At 47.2% G+C, this 23,011-nt stretch overlaps 1 protein-coding gene across 6 annotated transcripts in view; it reads left to right on the top strand.

Annotated features, from left to right (window-relative positions):
- col11a2 (collagen, type XI, alpha 2) overlaps nt 1-23,011 on the top strand; it is a 58,785-nt gene that overhangs the window by 21,874 nt on the left and 13,900 nt on the right. Inside the window, exons 6-33 of one of the 6 annotated variants that reach the window (XM_080005648.1) lie at nt 176-1,240; nt 2,736-2,855; nt 4,467-4,667; nt 6,482-6,535; nt 10,584-10,625; nt 10,943-11,005; nt 11,510-11,584; nt 11,878-11,964; nt 13,520-13,576; nt 13,892-13,945; nt 14,176-14,229; nt 14,752-14,805; nt 14,944-14,997; nt 15,321-15,374; nt 15,479-15,523; nt 16,211-16,264; nt 17,821-17,865; nt 18,515-18,568; nt 18,869-18,913; nt 19,154-19,207; nt 19,306-19,350; nt 19,666-19,719; nt 20,041-20,085; nt 20,255-20,308; nt 20,448-20,555; nt 21,068-21,121; nt 22,550-22,603; nt 22,754-22,798. In XM_080005648.1, coding sequence (XP_079861774.1) covers nt 176-1,240; nt 2,736-2,855; nt 4,467-4,667; nt 6,482-6,535; nt 10,584-10,625; nt 10,943-11,005; nt 11,510-11,584; nt 11,878-11,964; nt 13,520-13,576; nt 13,892-13,945; nt 14,176-14,229; nt 14,752-14,805; nt 14,944-14,997; nt 15,321-15,374; nt 15,479-15,523; nt 16,211-16,264; nt 17,821-17,865; nt 18,515-18,568; nt 18,869-18,913; nt 19,154-19,207; nt 19,306-19,350; nt 19,666-19,719; nt 20,041-20,085; nt 20,255-20,308; nt 20,448-20,555; nt 21,068-21,121; nt 22,550-22,603; nt 22,754-22,798 — 2,790 coding nt within the window. The remainder of the gene's footprint in view (nt 1-175; nt 1,241-2,735; nt 2,856-4,466; nt 4,668-6,481; nt 6,536-10,583; nt 10,626-10,942; nt 11,006-11,509; nt 11,585-11,877; nt 11,965-13,519; nt 13,577-13,891; nt 13,946-14,175; nt 14,230-14,751; nt 14,806-14,943; nt 14,998-15,320; nt 15,375-15,478; nt 15,524-16,210; nt 16,265-17,820; nt 17,866-18,514; nt 18,569-18,868; nt 18,914-19,153; nt 19,208-19,305; nt 19,351-19,665; nt 19,720-20,040; nt 20,086-20,254; nt 20,309-20,447; nt 20,556-21,067; nt 21,122-22,549; nt 22,604-22,753; nt 22,799-23,011) is intronic. The other 5 variants (XM_080005651.1, XM_080005649.1, XM_080005652.1 and 2 more) reach the window with 5 other exon arrangements.

Genomic DNA, 23,011 nt, shown 5'->3' with positions numbered 1-23,011 from the left:
CATTGTGTCTCAAAACATCCACTCTTGTCTTTCTCCTTCTGTCCATCCCTTGTTTGTGCTTTTCCTCCCCTCCCAATCCCTTCACGTATCTCTCCTCCTTTCTGTTCCTCCTCCTTACAATGCACACCCTCACACAATCGCAACAACCCCATCGACAAAAAAACACGGAAAACAGAAGAAGACAGCCAATGGAAAGGCTGCCCCCACTAAACCTGCCCCTGCCAAAGCCAAGCCCACGCTGGCTAAGTCAATCAAGGTGGCGACACATAAACTTGTAGTCAAACCCCCTATGCCCACCAAAGCTCCCAAGCCTGCCGCGGTCAAATCAACCAAAGCCAAGCCCACCGCAGTAGAGCTCCTCCTGTCCAAGATCAAACCCACCATAGTCGTCAGGTCTAAGTCCATGGCAGCACCCGCTAAGAACGGTAAATCCACTGCTCAGAAGAAAGTGAACGGTGCGGCTAACGGAAACGGAAATGGAAAAGCAGCCTCCGTCAAAGTCAACGTGAATGGCAAGGCCGCAGCTGAGAAAAAGATAAATGGAAATGGAAAAGCCTCAGCGGAAAAGAAGGCCAATGTCAAGGTGACAGTGGAGAAGAAAGTCAATGGTCAGGCTAATGGCAATGGCAAGGCAGCTGTTGTGGTTAAAGTCAATGGTAAGGCTGAGGTCAAGGCTAACGGCAACGGAAAAGCCGCCGCTACGCTAGATAAGAAAGCTAACGGTAACGGTGCTTCAAAGCTGGCTAAAACTGAAACCACTAGTAAATCCAAGGTTGAGAAGGTTGTTGTCAAAGTAGAAAAGACTGTTGTCAGCGCCGCAAAGTCAGCCGCCAAAGTAGAAGTAACCAAGGCACCTCCGAAACCAACCAAAGTGCCAAAACCTCAACCCACAAAAGCCGCAAAGGCTTCGGCCACTAAAGCTCCCGCTGCCAAAACTCAAGCCAAGGCAGAGGTCAAAGAGGTCATCAGAGTTAGAACTGTGGTCAACAAAGTCCCCCTGGTCAGAACGACGGTCAACAAGGTAGAGAAAGTGAAGAGCGTGGCGCAAAAGACTCCGGTCGCCAAGAAGCCTCCCACGTTGGCTCCCTTTCTCCCGACTCCCCCGAAACCAACAAGATCGAGGGCTGGGGTGGACCTCCACAACGTCAAATCCCAGCACAAACCGTTCCCACCCTTTGGCAAGACTGCGCTGAGCGGCACCACCATCCAAGCCAAGAAAAACGGCAACGGTTATCAACAGGTACAACAGCAAGGCCTGCGATCGGGGGGAGGGGAGGGGTGGGGGTCTGTAGAGCTGAATGTTCCATCTGTCCCAGCTGGTTACTAGGTTCCTCCCAGGGTCGACTGCAGCGATTGGGGTTTGGAGTTTCGGTCCAATGACGTAGACGACCTGAAACCTAAAAGCAAATTGTATAACCCTCATTGATATATTAACAGGAACTAAGAACAGAAGTGTCGGTGATTCCATCAAAATGGAAAGCGATATAACTCTAAGGCCAAAATGTCCAATCTGGTATCCGTGACAATGCATCATTGATTGATTGATAGTCACATTACAGTAGATTAAGTGCGAGCTTTAAAGTACACCCATTATGGGGTCTTCAATGTGGAAGTTGGCTCATTCCAACCTGGACTTCGATCCAGGTTTTAGAAGTCTATATTCATATAAAGAGCACATGTTTTGCAATATTGACAACCACGTGTCAGTGACAGGGCGGAGCATGGCCTGTACACCACCGTCCGTTGAATCCGCCCCCATTCAAGTCTGTAAAACCCGGATCCCAGGACCTGGACTTAACCGAGGCCTGCCCTGTGTTTCTAGTGAAGATTTGAGTGTGGCAAAATCAAATGAGCGAGCGTGGGCCGCTGCCCCGCCCGGCAACAGTGTATTCCACACACAGTGCAAGCAACACGACGCAACACCACCTCTTCACCTCCTCTGTCATTCTCTTGTTTTCCCCCTCTGTGTCTTTCCTCTGACACTCGTCTCCCCGTCAACGTCATATTTAATACCAAATATGAATGAAGCAGCCTCACAGAACTAAGCGGGCTTTGCGTGTGCTTACATAGGAGTTCAATGGTATCTCTACGTGCATGGTGACTGACCGCGGGGTCAGGGTGCGTGACGGACAAACACGGTCCGCCATCGCAAAGACGTTCATGGGTAAAAGTTGTTATGCTTCCAGCAACTGTTCATTGATTGAACTCGGCTCTGTGAGGCTGCCGATTTGGGTTTGCCGCTCCATTTCTGGTCTTTGGTGCTAAACTAAACATCCCCAAACATCAGTCGATGATGTTTCCATCACACGGGATGGCTAGGCTCAGAGGCTGAGGGCCATACTTCCCACATCAGTAAAAGCCGACACGAGCCTTTCATTAACCTATCATGGCATTGTGGGCTTTTCAGAGCCAAACGTGTTCAATGATACAGCGATGAAGAAATTTCACCGAAGTCGTCTTGATTCCTCCCTAAATCTTGCGCACGGCACGATTTATAGGCGTCAAGGTGTGGGGGCTTGGTGAAATTTCTTTCCTAAGGGCAACCATTTTATATCTTTGAAAATGTGAGTTGCCCCGCAAAACAAAACACACCGGCACTCACTATTTTTATGATGTGTTCCATCCTTTTCTCTCGACTCATCTCATATCGCCTTTAAACTAACCACACTCTTCCAATCGAATCTGCTTACTTCCTCCCTGCTCCCCACCACTTCCTGACCATCTTGACCAATCAGGATGTAGATACTGAGTATTCCGAGGCGGGCCACACCCCCACAGAGACGGAATATTATTATGAGGAGGAGGCCCCGCAGCCAGAGGGTGAGGTGATTGGACAAGAAGCGACCACTGGCCAGGTAACCAACAACTCAAATGTACATCCCGAACGGCACGGAGGAAGCATTTGTGTAGAAACTGATAATATCACAGATTGAACTTATTTCAGGAAGCATGTTGCGAGAAACAGGAAAGTGCATTTGACTCATTTCGTTTCGTTAGCTTTAGCTCCGTTTTGTATTTTTCCAGTAATGGAAGGGAATTCAAACACTTTAGCGACGCCAAAACCCAAATCTTGCAAAACCTTCGCAGCGTAGGACAGGAGGAAGGCGCTCCGACGCCGCCGCAGGTCCCACCTCCGGTGGAGGAAGAGGGTGTGGCGGTGAGGCCGCTTTGCCGTCGTTTTGACCACGTGGTAGCAGTGGTGACGGGCCCCTGACGCCGCAGCTCTGTGGAGGCGCGATAGAAAAGCCTCACCTCAAAGAAGAATGCACCGGCGTTCACCCGCTGTTTGTATCATCCGACGTTCCCCCGAGCGCCTCTCGTTTTCTCCCACAGCGAGGCTGCGCCCCCTTCGTGTGCTGAGTTGGTCCGTTTTCCATACTGAGATGAAAGCAAAGGGGCCTCGCGAAAAACGGGGGCGGGGCGGTCGCGTTGGAATGTCCGATGTACAAAGTCGACCGAGGTGAATATTACGCATTCTTCTTTGACGCGGAACCTGACCGCCTGTTCTCCCGAGCGTTGTGGTTGCCGGCGACGCGTGCCCTTCTTGGTGACCGTTCACACCGTGACCATCGGGAGCATCTTGACGTCATGGCGGGCCACCTTTCACTGTGTCTTTCCTAATCGGGCCAAAACTCGCGATTCAACGCGATTTAACGATATAACTCGAGCATTCCATTTGGTTTGTACTTTTAAAGAATCATGACGCGCCGCGGTGCATGTTAGACAGTCGTTTCGCTGCTCCTGCAATTCTGCATTTCTTTGTCTTGTTGTGGCGGTTTTGCACCGTAGGAGCTGGAGCGAACTAGATGCTTCTGTCAGGTTTAAATCTGGTACGGTAAGTCAAATAGAAAAATAACATAGTTGCCATGGCTTTGTGTAGCGCCGGGGCCGCTTGGTGTTTTCACAAAGCGAAACGTCCGGAACCAGTCTTGTGTGCTTTAGCTCGTCGAAAATTGTACATTTGAGATTATTTTTAAACCGGCAAAGAACAAATAAAGAATTTTTTTTTTTTGTTTTTAGTTCTTGTATTGACATAGTTAATACGAGTGCAAATTTTGGAAAGATCCCTTTAGAAATCAACACAGAGCACACAAGCTGGTGACAAGTTTTAGGAAAACAGACCTTATAACGCAAAGTCCCAGTCCGGTCACATGTCAGTTTGCTCCATATGTCACAGTTTGTTTGTTAAATGAAGGTAAGAATCTCACTTTTCTTTATATATTCCCTCCTCTTCAACTCCCTTCTCTCTTTCACTTTCTCGCTGCACCTTGGACTTGGGCTCCTCCCATTTTCACCGCTTGGTCATCTCCCCGTTTCCTCAACTCTTTCAACTCTCTTCCTCCTTCTGCGTTAATCCGTTCACTCGGAACGCCCTCTCGTCCGGCTCCATCTGTCCATCCCTCTCCGGTAACCCCGCCCCCAAACCGACCCCACCTTCTACGCCCGACCCTGACCCCTGACGCCAGGTGGAGCCGAGCGCCACAGGGGCGGAGGTCGATGGCGTCAAGGCGGGCGGCGAGGGCGAGGCCTTCACCGAGGAGTACGTGACCGGGGACGTGGGCCTGAAGGAGTACGACTACGCCTACAGGGACTACAGCGACCCCGAGGCCCGCCAGGTGGAAGTCAACATGGGCCCCGCCCTGTCCGCCGTGACAGACGAGGGAGGCGTAAGTCGTTCGGCGCTTCCGAAGCAAATAACACTAAAAACACAAACGAATGAATCATCATTTCAACCGGCGCCGGATTGAAAAGAAATGTTCATCCAAATGCCTCCGGCTCACCTTATTTATTCCCCATTTTGGATTCTTAGATTTCATTTCGTTCTAGCACTATATTTACCGTATGTCCTCAAATAGTGAGCGGGGCCCTTTATTTACCTCAACTGCAGAGGCTACCGGGCCTTTTTCAGAAGCAGGCTTATATTAGAGGCAGGCTGTTAAAACAAATTCCCTCTGTTTAATGAGTATATTTGATCATATTTTAGGATGCATTTTAAATCAAACCTCCGTCTGGGTGCCATTCCATGCAAACACATGAGTGGTGAAAAAAAGAAGCTCCTAGCTACTCTCAAAGTCTCACTTGTGGTGGGAGCAGACTCGGGGGAATAACAGTTTTCCGAGTTTCCCTTGAATGCAGCACTTCCTGCTTTGGAGCGTTGGAGAGCGAGAGCGCTCAGAGCGAGGCCAGAAGCGATCTGCGATCTGATACGCAGCACTAGGAAACGGAGTCAATTAAATACTCTGCAATAAAAACACACTGTTTTTATTTGCTTTCTTTGGGAGTGGAGCTCCGCAATGGAACAGCTCTGCAGCTCCGATCAGTTTTTCCCCCGGCCCGTATTTGAGGCAGGCTTTCATTTGTTCGTGTCGACCACACCCCCGGCATTTATTAAAGGCCTGGTTTTTATTTGACTACCGGTTTATATTTGAGGAAATACGGTATATATATGTATACAGTATATTGCTTGTATTTTTTTAAATGCTGTATAGATTGTTATTTTTATTTTCTGTTATTCCTATTTTTCATATATATATATAATGTGTACTGTACAGTGCAATATGTACAGTATGTGACGAATAAATCTTGAGAATCCTGGATCTTGAGTGAGTAGGATCGGCCAGGAGGCGATTTGAATGAATAAATGCAATTACGGCTTTGATCTGGCGCACGCATCAGCGGTTGAAATGAGATGCATACGGTGCTGTGCCCCGCCCCACGGTAAAGCCCTCCCGCATCGGTACGTACGGGTGGAGGCGTCTCAAACCACAGTTGGGAGAACGTGGCTGGTTTGACTTGGAAGAGGCCTTTTCTCAGCGCAGGGCTCCATGTGGAGCCATAGAAGCTGCATTAACAGGAAGGTTGGCTGTTGGCTTATGGACCATGCCTTTACACACAAAATAAAAACAACAGGTTTCAAGTTGGTATTAAACATTGCAGTATGCAATATAACACGTCAAAATACAGTTTCAACGATGAAGGAAGAGATGCATTAGCAATGCATTTCAGCTTTTATTGGTTGTGTGTGTGTGTGAATTGTACTTTGTGTCGGCTTGTTGTCCAAACGCAAGTCGATTTATCTTTCTCTTTTCATGTGAAATGCACAGGAATATAAGTTGACTCTGTTGTATATGTAAGGTGCACGATAAGTCCAACGCTCCGTCTTCAAAGCTTCCCTTCGACGACGGTAAAGGTGTCGTGGAAAAGAGACGATAACTTCAAAACATTGAAAAACATTGTTAGATAAAACGATTGAACTATGAAAACGTGTGTGTGTGTGTGTGTGTGTGTGTGTGTGTGTATGTATGTATGTATGTATATGTGTGTGTGTGTGTGTGTGTGTGTGTGTGTGTGTGTGTGTGTGTGTGTGTGTGTGTGTGTGTGTGTGTGTGTGTGTGTGTGTGTGTGTGTGTGTGTGTGTGTGTGTGTGTGTGCCTCTGTACTGACTGCGTTGTGTTGTTGGCTACATGTGTGTTTTCCTCAGGCTGCGGTCAGAGCCCAGAAGGGGGAGAAAGGGGAGCCGGCCGTCCTGGAGCCTGTGAGTGATTTCCACAGTTATTTAAGACTCTGCCCTGCATAGTACTAGAACACGCCTTGACACCTGAGAGCCCTGCATAGTACTAGAACACGCCTTTACACCTGAGAGCCCTGCATAGTACTAGAACACGCCTTTACACCTGAGAGCCCTGCATAGTACTAGAACACGCCTTTACACCTGAGAGCCCTGCATAGTACTAGAACATGCCTTTACACTTGAGAGCCCTGCATAGTACTAGAACACGCCTTTACACCTGAGAGCCCTGCATAGTACTAGAACACGCCTTGACACCTGAGAGCCCTGCATAGTACTAGAACACGCCTTGACACCTGAGAGCCCTGCATAGTACTAGAACGCGCCTTGACACCTGAGAGCCCTGCATAGTACTAGAACGAGCCTTGACACCTGAGAGCCCCGCATAGTACTAGAACGCGCCTTGACACCTGAGAGCCCTGCATAGTACTAGAACGCGCCTTGACACCTGAGAGCCCTGCATAGTACTAGAACACGCCTTGACACCTGAGAGCCCTGCATAGTACTAGAACGAGCCTTGACACCTGAGAGCCCCGCATAGTACTAGAACGCGCCTTTACACCTGAGAGCCCCGCATAGTACTAGAACGCGCCTTTACACCTGAGAGCCCCGCATAGTACTAGAACGCGCCTTGACACCTGAGAGCCCTGCATAGTACTAGAACACGCCTTGACACCTGAGAGCCCTGCATAGTACTAGAACACGCCTTTACACCTGAGAGCCCTGCATAGTACTAGAACACGCCTTTACACCTGAGAGCCCTGCATAGTACTAGAACACGCCTTTACACCTGAGAGCCCTGCATAGTACTAGAACATGCCTTTACACTTGAGAGCCCTGCATAGTACTAGAACACGCCTTTACACCTGAGAGCCCTGCATAGTACTAGAACACGCCTTGACACCTGAGAGCCCTGCATAGTACTAGAACGCGCCTTGACACCTGAGAGCCCTGCATAGTACTAGAACGAGCCTTGACACCTGAGAGCCCCGCATAGTACTAGAACGCGCCTTGACACCTGAGAGCCCTGCATAGTACTAGAACGCGCCTTGACACCTGAGAGCCCTGCATAGTACTAGAACACGCCTTGACACCTGAGAGCCCTGCATAGTACTAGAACGAGCCTTGACACCTGAGAGCCCCGCATAGTACTAGAACGCGCCTTTACACCTGAGAGCCCCGCATAGTACTAGAACGCGCCTTTACACCTGAGAGCCCCGCATAGTACTAGAACGCGCCTTGACACCTGAGAGCCCTGCATAGTACTAGAACACGCCTTGACACCTGAGAGCCCTGCATAGTACTAGAACACGCCTTGACACCTGAGAGCCCTGCATAGTACTAGAACACGCCTTGACACCTGAGAGCCCTGCATAGTACTAGAACACGCCTTGACACCTGAGAGCCCTGCATAGTACTAGAACACGCCTTTACACCTGAGAGCCCTGCATAGTACTAGAACGCGCCTTGACACCTGAGAGCCCTGCATAGTACTAGAACGCGCCTTGACACCTGAGAGCCCTGCATAGTACTAGAACGAGTCTTGACACCTGAGAGCCCCGCATAGTACTAGAACGCGCCTTTACACCTGAGAGCCCCGCATAGTACTAGAACACGCCTTTACACCTGAGAGCCACGCATAGTACTAGAACGCGCCTTTACACCTGAGAGCCCTGCACAGTACTAGCACGCGCCTTGACACCTGAGAGCCCTGCATAGTACTAGAACGCGCCTTGACACCTGAGAGCCCTGCATACTACTAGAACACGCCTTGACACCTGAGAGCCCTGCATAGTACTAGAACACGCCTTGACACCTGAGAGCCCTGCATAGTACTAGAACGCGCCTTGACACCTGAGAGCCCTGCATAGTACTAGAACGCGCCTTGACACCTGAGAGCCCTGCATAGTACTAAAACGCGCCTTGACACCTGAGAGCCCTGCACAGTACTAGAACGAGCCTTGACACTTGAGAGCCCTGCATAGTACTAGAACGAGCCTTGACACCTGAGAGCCCTGCATACTACTAGAACGCGCCTTTACACCTGAGAGCCCCGCATAGTACTAGAACGCACCTTTACACCTGAGAGCCCCGCATAGTACTAGATCGCGCCTTGACACCTGAGAGCCCCGCATAGTACTAGAACACGCCTTGACACCTGAGAGCCCTGCATAGTACTAGAACGCACCTTGACACCTGAGAGCCCTGCACAGTACTAGAACGAGCCTTGACACTTGAGAGCCCTGCATAGTACTAGAACGAGCCTTGACACCTGAGAGCCCTGCATACTACTAGAACGCGCCTTTACACCTGAGAGCCCCGCATAGTACTAGAACGCACCTTTACACCTGAGAGCCCCGCATAGTACTAGATCGCGCCTTGACACCTGAGAGCCCCGCATAGTACTAGAACACGCCTTGACACCTGAGAGCCCTGCATAGTACTAGAACGCACCTTGACACCTGAGAGCCCTGCACAGTACTAGAACGAGCCTTGACACTTGAGAGCCCTGCATAGTACTAGAACGAGCCTTGACACCTGAGAGCCCTGCATACTACTAGAACGCGCCTTTACACCTGAGAGCCCCGCATAGTACTAGAACGCACCTTTACACCTGAGAGCCCCGCATAGTACTAGAACGCGCCTTGACACCTGAGAGCCCCGCATAGTACTAGAACGCGCCTTTACACCTGAGAGCCCTGCATAGTACTAGAACACGCCTTCACACCTGAGAGCCCCGCATAGTACTAGAACACTTCTTTACACCTGAGAGCCCTGCATAGTACTAGAACGTGCCATCACGTCTTAAATGTTAGAGCTGAAAACATGTTTGACAATCATTGGATGAGCGGATGATCGGATTGGTACGCAGAAGGCAGCGTGATAATGCCACAGAAACCTGTTTAGAAATACCACCGTCTTCACTATGTTGGCCGAGTTCACGCTGCCTTCTGCGTACCAATCCGAACCGTTACTTTTTAATCCATTCCATTGTTTGAAGTCATAGGCGCCAAATGATTGACACACAATCTGACTAATTCAGTGTGTAAAAACAAAATAAATCAATTCAAATGGAATCACTTTTCTTTAAAGCTGGAGGAATTGAACATTTTAATTTTGAAACCCGTGGAGCCTGTGAGTGATTTCCACAGTTATTTAAGACTCTGCCCTGCATAGTACTAGAACACGCCTTGACACCTGAGAGCCCTGCATAGTACTAGAACACGCCTTTACACCTGAGAGCCCTGCATAGTACTAGAACACGCCTTTACACCTGAGAGCCCTGCATAGTACTAGAACACGCCTTTACACCTGAGAGCCCTGCATAGTACTAGAACATGCCTTTACACTTGAGAGCCCTGCATAGTACTAGAACACGCCTTTACACCTGAGAGCCCTGCATAGTACTAGAACACGCCTTGACACCTGAGAGCCCTGCATAGTACTAGAACACGCCTTGACACCTGAGAGCCCTGCATAGTACTAGAACGCGCCTTGACACCTGAGAGCCCTGCATAGTACTAGAACGCGCCTTTACACCTGAGAGCCCTGCATAGTACTAGAACACGCCTTCACACCTGAGAGCCCCGCATAGTACTAGAACACTTCTTTACACCTGAGAGCCCTGCATAGTACTAGAACGTGCCATCACGTCTTAAATGTTAGAGCTGAAAACATGTTTGACAATCATTGGATGAGCGGATGATCGGATTGGTACGCAGAAGGCAGCGTGATAATGCCACAGAAACCTGTTTAGAAATACCACCGTCTTCACTATGTTGGCCGAGTTCACGCTGCCTTCTGCGTACCAATCCGAACCGTTACTTTTTAATCCATTCCATTGTTTGAAGTCATAGGCGCCAAATGATTGACACACAATCTGACTAATTCAGTGTGTAAAAACAAAATAAATCAATTCAAATGGAATCACTTTTCTTTAAAGCTGGAGGAATTGAACATTTTAATTTTGAAACCCGTTGAAGTTCAAATCAATATTTTACTTTCCATTTCCCAGGGTATGCTGATTGAGGGGCCTCCTGGGCCAGAGGGGCCCGCTGTGAGTACTTCCTATTTTGTTTAATTTACAAGGACAACACTGTCATCCCCGATGTAGGAGTCACAGTCAATACAGTATAAACCGTAATACAACATGAATCAAAGTTCTGAACAAAGCAAAATAGTTGCGTTACTAGTTGATTTAAAAAGTGTGTTGACTTTTAGTTTTGACCTTTGACCTTGAAGTTTTGATTTAAATCTCACAATTGTCTTTGTTAATACCTCGGTCTATTAAACATGCTCTGTTATATTTGTACTCTTTAAAAAAAGAAAAGTCGTCCTATCTGAAATATCGAATACATGCTTTTTGTGTTTCAGGGAGCCAGTGGCCCCGCTGGCCCATCTGGACCTCCTGGGTCCGTTGGGGATCCTGGTGAGAGGGTGAGTAATGCTCCCACTCTTGTGACTGACCTTCCTCCAACTAGATAACAATGCTTTTGATTCAGCCATTTTTTTAATCCACTACGAGGAATTTTTCAATTAAAAAAACTCAGTCGCAATTCCACAGAATAAAGGGTTGAATTCCCATGAGCCCCTTTGCCTCTCATTGCAATGTTGACTCTCTGGCGCCCCCTGCATTTGTGTCGAAGGGGAATCGTCATTTTGAAATGCGGACTATGAATAAAATGTATTAATATTATCAACAGCAATATTACTGTATTATTATTATTTTTATTTAATTCTTATTTTTTTTCTTCTATTTTTTATTATTATAATTATTTATTATTATTTATTATTGTTATTCTTGTTATTATTGTTATTATTGTTGTTGTTGTTATTATTATTATTATTATTATTATTATTATTATTATTATTATTGTTACCTTCTTAACTAGCTTGACTGCAGGCTGTCTTCTCACGGTTCTGTTTCGGTTCATGGCACAGGGCCCACCCGGAAGGGCCGGACTTTCTGGAGCCGATGGAGTCCCCGGGCCCCCCGGAACCTCCGTCATGCTACCTGTGAGTCAGCCATAACCCCTGACCTCTGAGTCTGTCCCTGGTAGCGCTGTAGTGCTGGTTGGTATTGTATGAAGAAGCAGAGCAGGTGGCGATTCTGTGCGATACATAAGGTCTGTGAATGGATAATGGGCAGGTGGCTTCGTACGCTTTATTTTCTTGGTGTATATGCCATATACTGCACCACGGGGTCACTGGGTCAAGGTCGAACACTTGGAAATTAACAGCAATAAGGGAAAATAAAAGTCATCCACTGCACCCTGGTGACTTATGCCCCCTTTCCCCTGTTTGTCCAGTTCCGTTTTGGCCAGAGCGGAGGTGATAAGGGGCCCGCCGTGTCTGCACAGGAAGCTCAGGCTGCCGCCATCTTGTCTCAGGCCAGGGTAAGTCAATATTGAGCAGATGTACGAGCGTCATACAAATGGGTCGAGTGAGAGAAAGGGGGTGCTCTCCATTTGACTCGTCCACACCTATAGGGATGTTTCTGAAGACGCATTTTTCCCCCCGCCTCAATTTAAAACTCTCGGTGAAACGTCTTTTCCTCTGATGGAATTCAACGGCGTGCACTCCTGTTGCTGTTGTAGCGACTATTTCGGCTGAAACTTCTGCAGCTGCCAGATCGGCACCGTCGTCTTCAGGAGCCGGCGTCGGCCGGGTTGTTTTTTTTCGTCGCTTTTTATCGATCTTTGTTTAAAAAAAAAACAGCGCGCAAAAAATGTCAACAAATCGGACGACATATGCAGAGCAGTGCATATAGCACAATGAAGAGAATATGAGCAAATTAGATGCGACAAGAAAAAAGTACGAATAAAATTTGAAACGCAAGCGGATGAGGATCACCGTATTTCCTCAAATAGTGACCGGAACTTGTTATTGACCTCAACTGCAGAGGGTACCTGGCCTTTATTGGAAGCAGGATTCAAATCTGAGGATTTCATCTCTAAAACTAAAACCAAACCAAACTTTGCCTTTGAATTCTAAATCCAACCTCCTTCTGGGCGCCGTGCTCCCCAGAACAAATGCAACTACACTAAAAACACACTGTTTTTATTTGAAGAGATCTCTTTGTCGTTTCTTTTGTCGGGAGGGTCGGGAACTGGCCGGGGACGTGCGGTGGACCGGAGCTCGCTCCCTCTCCATTACGCAACCCACTGTCCTGATCCAGGGCGGGACGGTGCCTTGGTTGCCGTTTAAAATGTCCCTTTCACACAAGTAGAAACTACAAAAAAACAGATGCATCGAAAATAAAAACGCAGGGAAAACCGATACAGGAACCGATGCGGGAGGAGAAGAAAAAGCAGAGTTCGGATGACGTTTAACACAACGAGTAGTCCAGGACAACAAAGTATTGCAATAGCATAATAATATGTTGAGGTTATCATTTTAAAGCGGTGAATTCCTTCAGGTTCAAATTCCTCTTTCAAAAGAGTGAAAAGTGGCTTTTTGTTTGTAAACCTGTACTTATGGATGTGGAATTTGGCAAAAGATGGGAAAATATTCATAAGCGACAACGCCGTATCATCTCTGTCGCTTCAAATACACCAAGTATAATATTCTTGTAATGAAGGGTAAAAACTGTCTTTCCACAGTCTGACCGAGACAAATGGGAAATGGGACAAATGGGTTTCAGGGCGTGGTCGACAGAAAGCGCAGCAAACCTCTGCGTATCTCTTTATCTATCGTGGAACGTGCTTAACAGTGTAGATATCTATGGAGCAACTTCAAGGACCCTTCTTCCACACCGTTGTTGTTGCTGTTGTTGTTGCTGTTGTTGCTGTTGTTGTTGCTGTCGCTGTTGCTGTTGTTCCCGAAATGCGGTGCGCCCTGCATCGCTGTGTGCCCACCCTCGCGGGGCTCCAAGGGGCCACGCCGCCGCTGCCGCCACCGCCGCCGCCACCGCCGCCGCCACCACTAACTCTGAACTGTGGTTGCCTCCAGATGGCGCTGAAGGGACCGCCCGGACCGATGGGTTTCACTGGACGCCCCGGACCCCTGGTGGGTCACCTGAGCACCACACCCGCACCGCTGCAACCCCGATACTCAGATTTGAGGACTCACTTCCATTCAAATGAAATACATAGACTATATCCATTATGGTGTATATAATGAATAATACTGTATATGATTATAAAGAGTTGTAGAAATTATAAGACTTCACGTCAGTGTTTTTGGAGCGCACATTTCTTCATAGCTAAAGAAATACCATCTCGGAACAGATCTTTATTTTATTCTTTATTTCTTTGTTTCTTTTTTAATGGAGAACATTTTTTTTCTGTTGCTTAACACTGACCCTCTGCCGCTCCGTTCCAGGGAACTCCAGGAAGCTCTGGTTTGAAGGGGGAGAGCGGCGACCCTGGCCCTCAGGTAATCACAGCCACCGCACCTCTCCGGGGTCCAAGTCTGACCCGACACGAGCATCAACGCACTGTAGAAAGCACATGGAAACAGCCTCACATGCCTTTAATCCACGTTGATTTACATAAGCAACCGGCAGTTACTCACTCCGCTTCATCCCTTTCCGCTCACTGTCTGCACCCTCAAGTTGGTCACTGCACTTTCAGGCATTTAACCCAAATGACCATTTTGTTTTCCAGGGCCCCAGGGGGCCGCACGGGCTGATGGGACCTCCCGGCAAATCAGGAAGAAGGGTGAGTAAAGCACGTAGGGTGTCACGTTTGAGCTGAACGCTGAGGTCACTTTTTTGAATTGCTCCGTTTAAAACGGATGCGCCTTTGAGGCTTCCACCCGTCTCCAGCCAGGATGACAACCCTGGATGAACCCGTCAAATAGTCCTTTCTGATAATAAGTGTTATAACAACCTCACACTTGAAATAGATTTGTCATTGAAATATATCAACTGGTGTGAAAACCACTTCAGCAGTAATTGTTTATTGATTTATTGATGTAGTGGCAAAAAAGATGGTTAAAATGGAATTAATGCCTGTAAATTCTGAATGTTAGTTAAAAATGGAATGACTTGCCGGCCTCATTAACCCAATCTACCCAATAATGGGAAGATTCTAACCTTTGCATTATTTAACTTGGCGCTCCACGGAACTGGACCGAGCAGTTTGAAAACGGAGGGGCGGAGCTGCGTTTCGGTTAATTCAGTTTGAGCTTCAGGCTTAAAACCTGTGTCTGTTTTTCTTTTTGTTTCTTTTACCCGTCAGGGTCGTGCCGGAGCCGATGGAGCCCGGGGAGTGCCTGGAGAGTCCGGAACCAAGGTAACCCTCAATCACACGCTTCGGTTTCAACGTCGTTGCCGGTGGGGTTCGGTCCTCGAATGGGGGGGAGAACCACGACTCAGTTCAGGGTGTCGTTGGATAGCGCTGGTGCTGATCCGCCCTCGTTCTTTTCCTCAGGGTGACCGTGGCTTTGATGGGCTGCCTGGTCTGCCCGGCGACAAAGGACATAGGGTAAGTAAACAAAAAAAAGAAATTAAACAAAAAAAAGTATTAAAAAGAGAAATGCTCACCGCTCTGGTTAGTTCATATATCAACAGTAAACACCAAGAACAAGGAAATGCAGGGAATATTTTAGAATATCCACTGTTGTAGATTATAGGATATTCCCAATTTCAGAACATTGATAGTGCATGAGTTCAGGTTTTTTTTTTTTTGTTTGTTTTTTTTTGAGGAATTTCCAATTGAATTTCTATTTTTAGAAAGATTTAAGATTTCTCTCTTTCTTTTTTTTTAAGATCGCAGCTTTGATCTCAATATAACTTTTCTGTTCCCAGGGTGACCTGGGACCCATGGGCCCTTTGGGGTCCACCGGGGAGGACGGAGAGAGGGTGAGGGCGCCACCACGAACACCGCCTTGCCTCCGTCACACGTTCATTCAATAAATTAATAAAAATAAGAATGAAACCAACAACAAATCTCTGTGTGTTTCCAGGGAGACGACGGAGACATCGGACCCCGGGGTCTTCCAGGTGAACCGGTAAGTGTTCCCACAATGACACGGCACATGTGTCCGCGTCGCTCTCACCTCCTCTACAGATGGATCTGCCTGTGGAGTAAGAGTAGGTGTCTCGTGGTGGTCGATGCGTTGCGGGAACACTGTGGATTCCCAGGCACCCCCGAACACGTCGCGGCACCACAGCTGTTTTCATAACCCTAGCGAGGAGCGCCCCCTGGTGACAACGGCCCCTGGTGACAACGGCCCCTGGTGACAACGGCGTAGAAAACACCGTTGTCGCCTGGCTGAGCTGTCAGATGCAAATAACATTCAGAATAATTACGTTTTCCTGGTAGAAAGTGCTCAGAAGGCGCCACGATACTGGGTTGCAGAGGTGGCGGCCACGGGTCACGGGCCACTTCAAAAAAAAAAATTCCTTCAATTCATGAAATCTTTATTCATTAGGTTTCCTCAACTTGGAACGGAGAAATTAAGAGGCGCAATTTGAGTTGTTACAAATAAATAATGATCTTATATTTTCTGCCTATTTTGTAATATTCTCGTCATGTATCTGCAAAAGGGATTTTCCACAGACATTAACGGACTGGTTCTACACTGTGTGTGTGTGTGTGTGTGTGTGTGTGTGTGTGTGTGTGTGTGTGTGTGTGTGTGTGTGTGTGTGTGTGTGTGTGTGTCTCTCTCTCTCTCTCTCTCCCTCCTTCCCTGCAGGGGCCCCGCGGTTTGCTGGGACCCAAAGGCCCGCCGGGAATCCTTGGCTCTCCAGTGAGTAACTCCGCTTTCAGCAGCATCTTAGCTGTTTTATTTCGGGAGCGTCGGTTTACCCCTCGGTGACCGCTCGGCAACCACACCCAGTCCTAGAAATAACTCCCTCGCCCCGGCCCCGCTCGGGCCGGTGCTAGCGCTCACCACTGCGTGGGCGCGGGCCCCCTCGGAATTTTCAGACCTTGTGTTTTTTCTCTAAACTCATTGGATGAGGCGAGCAGGTAGCGGCGAGCACTAGCAGCTCCTTAGCACTGAGGAGCCTCCTTAGCACCGAGGAGCCTCCAAGGCCGACACATTGAGTAGAGGGCTGCCCCCGACTAAAGATGTTCTGCGTCGACAATAAGTTGGCAGTTCAAGCTGGCATAAAATATGCATTTAAGTTACGAGCGCCGCTTCAACGCTGCATCAGTTAGACTCATCAGACCCTCTGACTACTGTATTCATGCTCACGTTCAAACGACGTATTGAAAATGATTCGCACCGAAATGTGGTGCACGGACCACCGTTTTCCCAGCGTGGGCGTCCCCTTCTTAGGGGCCCCTAATTGGGCGCTGTTCCGGGGGCCGCGGAATCCCCGCCCCGCCACCAGCTTTCACGTCGTTTTGTGACCCTCCGCACCCGACCCCGCCCCTTCCTGGGGCCGCCGACTCGCTGCGCCTTCCCCAGCCCCCTCCGGTGCGCAAAGGCCCAGTCCGTCGGGGGATTTCAAATACAATTCGGCGATTGAAGGATTTGATTAACGCTTTCAAACAGCTCTCATAATAAGCTATACGCAAAGTATTCTTCACAATGCATGCAATGTTTTTCAGACTGTTTAAAACTGGTCGACCGGTCTGCGTTGACACCTCCGTTTTAACGTTGAGGAAATGAGTCGTGAGGAGCCTCCGTATTCTGAAGGTCTGGATGAGTCGGAGCAACCGGCAAGAGGACTGAACGTTTTGTTAATTTATCATTAACACCAACGTAATAAAAAGCTTAGTCGACTAAGACTCTTCCCGTGGACTAACATTAATCGGTCGACTATTTGGGGGCCGCCCTCATTTCCGTTTCTGGGATCCAATTTGACAATATGTTTTTTGGATTGCTCTCCGTCACACCCGTCCTCCTTGTTCATTGGGTGACGGTGCCAGCATCTCACTCAGTCCGTGATGGTGACATTCATCAACACTTTTGCTGGCGGCCCCCTGGAACCTCGGGAAGGGCCCCTGGGGGGGTTTTGTGACGTCCCTCTACGTCGGCGGTCCGGGGGTGGAGCCGCTCCGCCTCTTGTAACGACCATGTTCTCTTCCTCGAAACAAGAGCACATCAACAACACACGGGACTCCGCCCGAACAAGCTCTGACTCACCACACGCCTACGCAAATGATGTTCAATATAAGTGTTGTGTTTTAATAGGTAAGTGCAACTTTCCAGGACCTGGATTCAGACTCAAGGACTTGTTTCAAACTCCTGATGAACTCAGACTCCACCTTCAATATCTTTATTTCTCTCCTTGACAATCCCACGTTTCTCCATTTTCTGTTTGGTTTTTCAACCTGATCCTCCGTGTGTTTCAGGGTGTGCGTGGAAACGATGGCCCCCACGGTCCCAAGGGCAACCTGGTCAGTAGAGTAGAAGCTATATACTCTATCTACTCTATATCTACTCTGTATCTACTCTATATCTACTCTATATCTACTCTGTATCTACTCTATATCTACTCTATATCTACTCTGTATCTACTCTGTATCTACTCTGTATCTACTCTATATCTACTCTGTATCTACTCTGTATCTACTCTTTCTACCGTATATCTACTCTGTATCTACTCTGTATCTACTCTATATCTACTCTGTATCTACTCTATATCTACTCTGTATATACTCTTTCTACCCTATATCTACTCTGTATCTACTCTATATACTCTATCTACTCTATATACTTTATCTACTCAATATCTACTCTGTATCTACTCTATGTACTCCCTATCTACATGATCTACTCTGTATCTAGTTGATTATCTACTTGATTATCTACTCTATCTACTCTGTATCTACTCTGTATCTACTCTGTATCTACTCTATATATACTCTGTATCTACTCTGTAACTACTTTGTATCTACTCTGTATCTACTCAGTATCTACTCTGACACTCTGGACTCCACCGTTCAGTATCAGTACGTAGGACACGCCTCATGATGCAGGAACTGAACTCTCTCTCTCTCTCTCTCTCTCTCCTCTTTCCCTTCTTTGCTTCTTCTTCTTCGTCAGGGTCCACAAGGGGAGCCTGGTCCTCCAGGGCAGCAGGGAACCTCAGGAACTCAGGTGAGACGCAGGGAGAGGCATGGGATGTTTATAAACCTGTTTCAAACATAACATCTGATATATAACAACGCCAACAATCCATAAATCCTGTGTCGGCTCTTTCAATATAGCGCGAAAAAAAAAAAAAACCTTGACCTTGTCTCAAACCTGCCGTGTGTGTGTGTGTGTGTGTGTGCGTGCGTGTGTGTGTGTGTGTGTGTGTGTGTGTGTGTGTGTGTGTGTGTGTGTGTGTGTGTGTGTGTGTGTGTGTGTGTGTGTGTGTGTGTGTGTGTGTGTGTGTGTGTGTGTGTGATCTTCCAGGGAATGCCAGGACCTCAAGGAGCCCTCGGACCGCCAGGAGAGAAGGTAGAGTGTAGGGGAAAGTGATAACAGCAAGAAATAAGATGTGAAGGACAGATCTGCATCAAAATAAGTTGAAATGAAGAAGCGATGACTGCCGGCTGCAGTTCTAGCGTAGAACAGTGTTCTACGGTAGAAACATCAATTCAATGTTTTCCCGTCTCATTGTAAAAACATTTTCTTCTCGGGGCTCATGGCTGTATTTATTCAATTTGATTTTAACTTTATTTTCCCCTTCTCCTCCAGGGTCCCACAGGAAAACCAGGTCTGCCAGGAATGCCTGGAGCTGATGGCCCTCCTGTACGTTACCAAACAACCTTCATTTACAACTAAATTCAAGGAAATAATGAAATGAAATCATTAAGGATGCGTCTCACTGTGCTTGATCTTTCCCTCAGGGTCACCCAGGGAAGGAGGGGCCTACCGGCACGAAGGGAAACCAGGTAGGTGCCCAAACACACCTGCACCTCATTCTGCTCAATAGACTGTCTGCTGTCCAGTCATTTCTTAAAGTGGTAATCCGTAATCCGTAATCCGATTCCCTATCTCAGTCTTTGTTGCCTCATTTTAAGAAACAGCCATTTAATGTATTTATTTTATGCCTGCACTCCTCTATACGCTGTATGTTTCCATTTTTGGTGGCGGGGTCCGCCGCGAGCGAGAGACAAACTATAGGAAACCCCTGAATCCGGTGGAATTATGGTTTTTAACTCTGGCGCTGTGCCGTCAACTTTATCATGGCTGTTTTTCCTTTCCAGGGTCCTAGCGGTCCTCAGGGAACCATCGGCTACCCTGGTCCTCGTGGCATCAAGGTCAGCTTCAACGAAAAAAACAAACATTCTTGTTGTTGCATTCATTCATTTTGGAAAGCTGTTGCAAAGTTACCGGAAAATAAAAGTGGTTCACAACGTAAAAGTTGGAGGGTAAAGTTTAAGCTCCTCAAAGAATCCCTCCTACCAATATCTCTGAGTCGTTCAGTCCTGAGTTATGAAGTTTTGACGCAACGCTGACCCCTCAGGATGAACCTTTGTCCTTTGACCCGAGTTTGGACTTTGAGATTGTGCTGTTTGGCTGCTTCGATTCCGCTCCACTGGTTCCCTAACTGTTGCCGATGGCGACCTGCTCCGTTTCAGGGAACCCAAGGAATCCGCGGCCTGAAGGGTCACAAGGGAGAGAAGGTGGGTGAACCTTCCCTCGCGCTGAAACTGGTCCCCACAAAGCTGGTTTCTTAGGAGGGTTTTTTTTTCTTTGTCTTATTATCCAATGAAACAATTCCTTTCTACGCAGTCGTTCCAAAAATCAGACGACGGTTTGTTTAAATCTTTGCTCGTCTGGTTGCGTTTCCAGGGAGAAGATGGTTTCCCTGGAATCAAGGGAGATTTTGGTGCCAAGGGAGAGAGGGTAAGATTGTGTCGACGTGTCATTATAACGTTCTTGATTGATTATTATATCAACTATTTGGTTGGTTGGTCCGTTCGTTCGTTCATTAGTTCATTCACCCGTTCGTTCGTTCGTTCCTTCATTCACTCGTTGGTAACAGGGAGAACTCGGAGTGTCCGGCCCCAGAGGAGAGGACGGACCCGAGGGGCCGAAGGGTCGTGTCGGACCCCCTGGTGAGCTCGGGCCACTCGGACTGGTCGGAGAGAAGGTACATGGATAAAATACGATTTTGGACAACAGGCTCCCGATGAGCCGACCTCATTTTCAGGCACCGAGTGACATTTTTTGCCTCGTCGGTTCAGTGAGACATAACGTTCCTCTGTGACCTTCAGCTTGTGGCGTGTGAAGATCACACGGGGCCTCCTGCTCCATCACTCTTCAACTTCTGTTTAAATGTCGTCGTGGCTTTGAGGCTGACGTGTTGCAAAGTGATAAATACTCCTCCTCAAGTTGTGCTGTGAGGCAGCACATTCACATTCCAATTTTAGTAACAGTTGACATAACATGAAGTTCAATATTAAACTCATTTGGATAATATTCTACAGGAATTCCATTTTTTTGACACACACCCTTCCTAATTCAGATGAAACCATAACATTACCCCACAATTATCCTTATTTAAATGTTGTGATTGACCGTTGTTAACCCTCCAAAGATGCAGCTGGAGCACACCTTGCCGTCCAGTGATTATTGGTTATTGATCATATGGTGTGGTTTCAGGGTAAACTTGGCGTCCCTGGACTTCCTGGCTATCCTGGAAGACTCGGACCCAAGGTACGACATGCATTCATCTCATCATACTCATCATACTCGTCATACTCGTCATACTCGTCATACTTGACATACTCGACATACTCATCATACTCATCATACACATCATACTCATACTCATCATACACATACTCATCATCTCATCATACTCATTGTACAAATCATACTCACCATACACGTCATACTCGTCATACTCATCATACTCATCATACATATCATACTCACCATACTCATCATGCTCATCACACTCATCATACTCGTCATACACATCATACTCATCATACACATCTTACTCATCGTACACATCACACTCCTCGTACACATCATACTCATCATACTCATCATTCACATACTCATCATACTCACCGTACACATACTCACCATACACATCATGCTCATCATACACATCATACTCATCATGCTCATCATGCTCATCATGCTCATCATTCTCATCATACACATCATACTCATCGTACACATCACACTCATCGTACACATCGTACTCATCATTCACGTACTCATCATCTCATCATACTCATCATACTCACCGTACACATACTCACCATACACATCATGCTCATCATCTCATCATACGTATCATCTCATCATACTTATCATACTTATCATACTCATCATACTCATCATACACATCATACTCATCGTACACATTATACTTATCATCTCATCATACTCATCGTACACATCATACTCACCATACACATCATATTCATCATACACACCATACTCATACTCATCGTACACATTATACTCATCATACTCGTCATACTCACTGTACACATACTCACCATACACATCATGCTCATCATACTCATAATCTCATCATACGCATCATACTTATCATACTCATTGTTCACATCATACACATCATACTCATCGTACACATTATACTTATCATCTCATCATACACATCATACTCACCATACACATCATACTCATCATACACATCATATTCATCATACACATCATACTCATACTCATCGTACACATTATACTCATCATACTCTTCATACACATACTCATTGTACACATTATACTCATCTCATCATACACATCATAATCATCATACACATACACATTATACACATCATACACATCATACTCATCATACACATCATACACATCATACTCATCATACACATCATACTCATCATACTCATCCTACACCATCACCTATCTATCCTATCTATTCCATCTATACTTTCTATCCCATCTATCCTATCTATTTTATCTATTCTATCTACTCTATCCATACGATATATTCTATCCATACTATATATTCGATCCATACTATATATTCTATCCATACTATATATTCTATCTATGATATCTAGTCCATTGGAGGGGAAAATGTATTATTGTTCTCATATAATCTGTAAACTGTGCTGAATGTTGACTCCTGTTTTGTTTCAGGGATCGCTCGGATTCCCGGGCTTCCCAGGATCCAACGGAGAGAAGGGAACGCGGGTGAGCGGGACGAGAGGTTCACACCCCACAGGGCTGGGTGGGGCGGAGCCCGGTGGGGCCGGGGTTGACGTGCACGGCGAGCACGTGGGTGGCACAGCACAACACTGCGCCCCCTTCCTCCCTGAACCTCTGCGTCTTTCTTTTCTTTAGGGTCTGATCGGCAAAGCTGGACCAAGAGGACAGAGGGGACCAACGGTACGTCTCCTTCCTTCCTTCAGCTTACTCCCTCTACATATAAAAATGAAGTATAATAAATTTCTGCCCAAATAAAGCGGAGCGTAAAACATCTGAGATTTAGTCGAATTTGTTCCTTTTTCACTTTTCTAAACATCAACTCCCTCCCCCTCCCCCTCCCTCCCTCTCCCTCTCCCTCCCTCTCTCTCCCTCTCTCTCTCTCTCTCTCTCTCT

This window comes from Zeus faber, assembly GCF_960531495.2.
Source record: "Zeus faber genome assembly, chromosome: 1".
NCBI classification, from domain to species: domain Eukaryota; kingdom Metazoa; phylum Chordata; class Actinopteri; order Zeiformes; family Zeidae; genus Zeus; species Zeus faber.
This window is presented reverse-complemented; position numbering and strand designations above follow the sequence as displayed.